We start from the raw sequence: 2,793 nt of genomic DNA, 5'->3' as shown, positions 1-2,793 counted from the left end.
CTTGTTCGAAATCTGCCGCCAGTTGCCGCCCGAGTACAACCTGATCAAGGGCGTGGAGAAGCTGTGCCGCATCTCGCGCACCGACCCGCCCCCCAGCGACAAGGCGGCCAAGCACGCCGAGGAGGAGCGCAACCGGGCGCGCAAGCCCTTCAGTAAGTTCCCGTTTTGCCGCTTGCTTCACTCTCAGAACGCCCATTTTGGTTTAGTTACGCCGATGCGCCCACGGGGGTTCCCCCGCACCGCCCCCCAGCGCCCAGACCTGTTCCGGTCCCGCCCCCCAAACACGTCGCGCCCGCCGTCGCTGCACGTCGACGACTTCGTCGCCCTGGAAACGTGCGGGGCGCAGCCCACTGGCCCGACAGGTAGGCGGTCGCCCTGGCCACGCCCCTGTCACTGACACGCCCCTTTGCAGGTTACAACAAGCTGAGCAGGGAGATTTTGGCGTCGTCGCGGATGGCGCGCGGCACTAGAGGGCGCGCTTTTGTGCCCGCGGAGCGCAGCGTCCAGTACAGCCGCCACATGGCCTGGTGGGCGGGCCCCAATCGGGGCGCCGGCACCCTGCACGGTCCCTATTTCTAGAAATAAACTTGATTTTTTGAAAACTAATTTATTGAGTGCCTCCCACTAACATCTGGGTGGTGAAGAGGGCGAGCCCCCCCACCAGGAGCAGTCCGAAAGCGCCGCAGGCCTGCATGAGGAGCCCTGGCGGGGCCCAGCGGGCCCCGCCCGGGGCCTGCGGCAGCATCAGCGCCAGGAGAAGATACGCTAAAAGGGTGCAGCTGACGGTCAACCAGAGCAGCCCCAGCGTGCGATGGCGGAGCGCCATCAGTCCTCCTGCATGTACTCGGCTTCGAACTTCTGGAAGTCCTCCTCAGTGAAGGCGGTGGCGCCGTCCCGCGGGTCTACTGGGGGCGTCGAAAGGGGCCTCCGGCTCACCGCGCGCTCGATTATCTGCAACCGGCACTGGTCAGTCTACAGGGTTCCAGCACTAACTAACAGCACTACTTACGTTCTTGGTGGCTCGTTCGTTCAGCACCACTCGACTGTGCTTCTTGATCAGCTCCAGCTTGCGTAGATTGGTCTGCAGCACGTCCTTGGGGGGCTGGGAGGCGCCTCGCGCCTCCTCCACAGTGAAACGGGCCTGTTTGCGCTTCCTACGGGACTTGGAGACGCCTGAAAGGGGCTGCCGCTTGGAAGAGGGGGCGCCTAAAGTGTCACTGTCACGATCGACCAGGCCCAACGCTTGGCGCACTAGGGCTGCACTCATCACGCTACGCACACCCGGACTGTTTTGATTATTGACAAAAACAAAGGTTGTGTTGACAAGGTTTAGAGGTTAGCTACTTGTTGAGGACGCGGCTAGCTGATGTGTGGCAACAGGGCGCAGCGGGCACCACAATTTCGAAAGAAAAAATCCCATAAACTCTCCAAAAGGCGTCGACCTGCCAACTTCCTTTCTTGAAAAAATGCATCTCATAATTTTGCGTCAAGTTGTATTGTTACTTATTTTCATATTTATATCGACAATAAACGAAAAATTTAAAAAAATTCTAGATGCTTTTCACAAATCCCGTTTCCTGCCTGAGAAATCGGTAGAACTAGGGAAAAACTCCCTAGCAGGGCATCACTGCATAGACTACTCTACTGAGAGCATTGGCAGGGTTGGCGCAACATTGGCCACTAGCAATCAGAGAAAACTGGCAACTCAGTCGACCGGGCCAAGTGTCAAAAGCGCGCAAACAGCTGTCATCGGAGTGTTGTTGTGTTTGTGTGCAGCGCCCCGTTTCGGCCCTGTTTGGGGCTGCGCCGCGTCAATCACCCCCGCGGGGGCTCCAAGGGGCGCCAGTGCGCGCATGGGGGGACCGCCCCCCTGCAGGCGTCGCCCACTATGGAAGGGGCCCTGGGCTGTTGGCTGAGCGCCACCCGCACCCCCGAGGGCGGCTGGCAGCTCCAATGGCAAGCGGGCGACGGCAAGGAGGGCGACTTTGTCGCCCTCTGCCCTCTCGGTAAGTTGCCCCCTTTTGCTCCACCAGTGCGACTTCCCCATTCCCATTCAAAAAACTCCCCAATCGATGCTGCTTAATAGCAGGATCACGTTTGCACATTCGACTAGGGGGGGGCCGAGGAGACCGGAACCAGACGTTGCCAAGTCTATCGGCGCGTGTCTCCGATCATAGTGGGCCGGAAAGTTATGAATGAACCCCCCGCTGCCGCATCTGGATTCATTCATGCCAGCCGCAGTAGTAGTAAATGTGCAGTCGTAGTGGGCGTGCGCTTGTTTGTTTGTTCAGTGTTTCTAGGGCAACCGCAGGACAAGCTTGAAGGTAATCGGCGGGGGCCTTGATGCCGGATTGGGCGCGAAGGCGCACATCCGGTCCAGCCTCATATGCATCGGAATGACCGGAAGGATGTCAATTAGCGTAGGAATGCGGCTGGCGGCTACGTCACTGATCCGCTTTTGTTTTGCGCTTGCAGGCAGCGCCAGTGCGAGTGAATGCGTCGCCCGGCAACCAGTGAAAGGGGCCGAGCGCAGCGCCATGTGGCTACTGGACGCGCCCGGTAAGTGCCCCGATGGCGCCCCCATTTCCCGAGAAACTCACTTTTTGCGTTCGCAGACTGCGAACAGCTGCTGTGCTTTCGCTACTACGACGCGGAAACCGACACGTGCCTGGCGGAGTCCGAGGCGCTGCGCCCCGCGCCCGAGTGCAACGGCATCGAGAACGGCGCCTTCAGGGACGACGCGCCCCCGGGCGCCAACGGCGCTAAGCGCAAGGTGCGCGCCAAGGGCGACCA

The 2,793-nt window shown here is 60.2% G+C and overlaps 3 protein-coding genes across 3 annotated transcripts in view; 2 read left to right on the top strand and 1 right to left on the bottom strand.

Moving 5' to 3' along the window:
* LOC109542501 (protein virilizer) overlaps positions 1–579 on the top strand; it is a 2,992-nt gene extending 2,413 nt beyond the window's left edge. Inside the window, exons 5-7 of the mRNA XM_048663061.1 lie at positions 23–152; positions 207–362; positions 413–579. Coding sequence (XP_048519018.1) covers positions 23–152; positions 207–362; positions 413–579 — 453 coding nt within the window. The remainder of the gene's footprint in view (positions 1–22; positions 153–206; positions 363–412) is intronic.
* Positions 580–619: 40 nt separating this feature from the next.
* LOC109542433 (active regulator of SIRT1-like) lies at positions 620–1,333 on the bottom strand. The gene is made up of 2 exons (XM_019911659.2): positions 1,010–1,333; positions 620–951 (listed from the first exon to the last, which is right to left on the bottom strand). The coding sequence occupies exons 1-2, from the start codon at positions 1,265–1,267 to the stop codon at positions 826–828; spliced, it is 384 nt and encodes a 127-aa protein (XP_019767218.2). The 5' UTR covers positions 1,268–1,333; the 3' UTR covers positions 620–825.
* A 348-nt stretch (positions 1,334–1,681) lies between these two features.
* LOC125503066 lies at positions 1,682–2,793 on the top strand (the record flags this gene model as incomplete). The annotated part of the gene is given in 3 exon segments (XM_048662811.1): positions 1,682–2,006; positions 2,476–2,559; positions 2,616–2,793. Coding segments are annotated over 3 exon segments (380 nt in total), but the record flags the coding sequence as incomplete, so codon positions are not given.

The sequence above is a fragment of the Dendroctonus ponderosae genome, unplaced genomic scaffold (assembly GCF_020466585.1).
Source record: "Dendroctonus ponderosae isolate FM_Combo_2020 unplaced genomic scaffold, Dpon_F_20191213v2 Dpon_F_20191213_12, whole genome shotgun sequence".
Taxonomy (NCBI): domain Eukaryota; kingdom Metazoa; phylum Arthropoda; class Insecta; order Coleoptera; family Curculionidae; genus Dendroctonus; species Dendroctonus ponderosae.
This window is presented reverse-complemented; position numbering and strand designations above follow the sequence as displayed.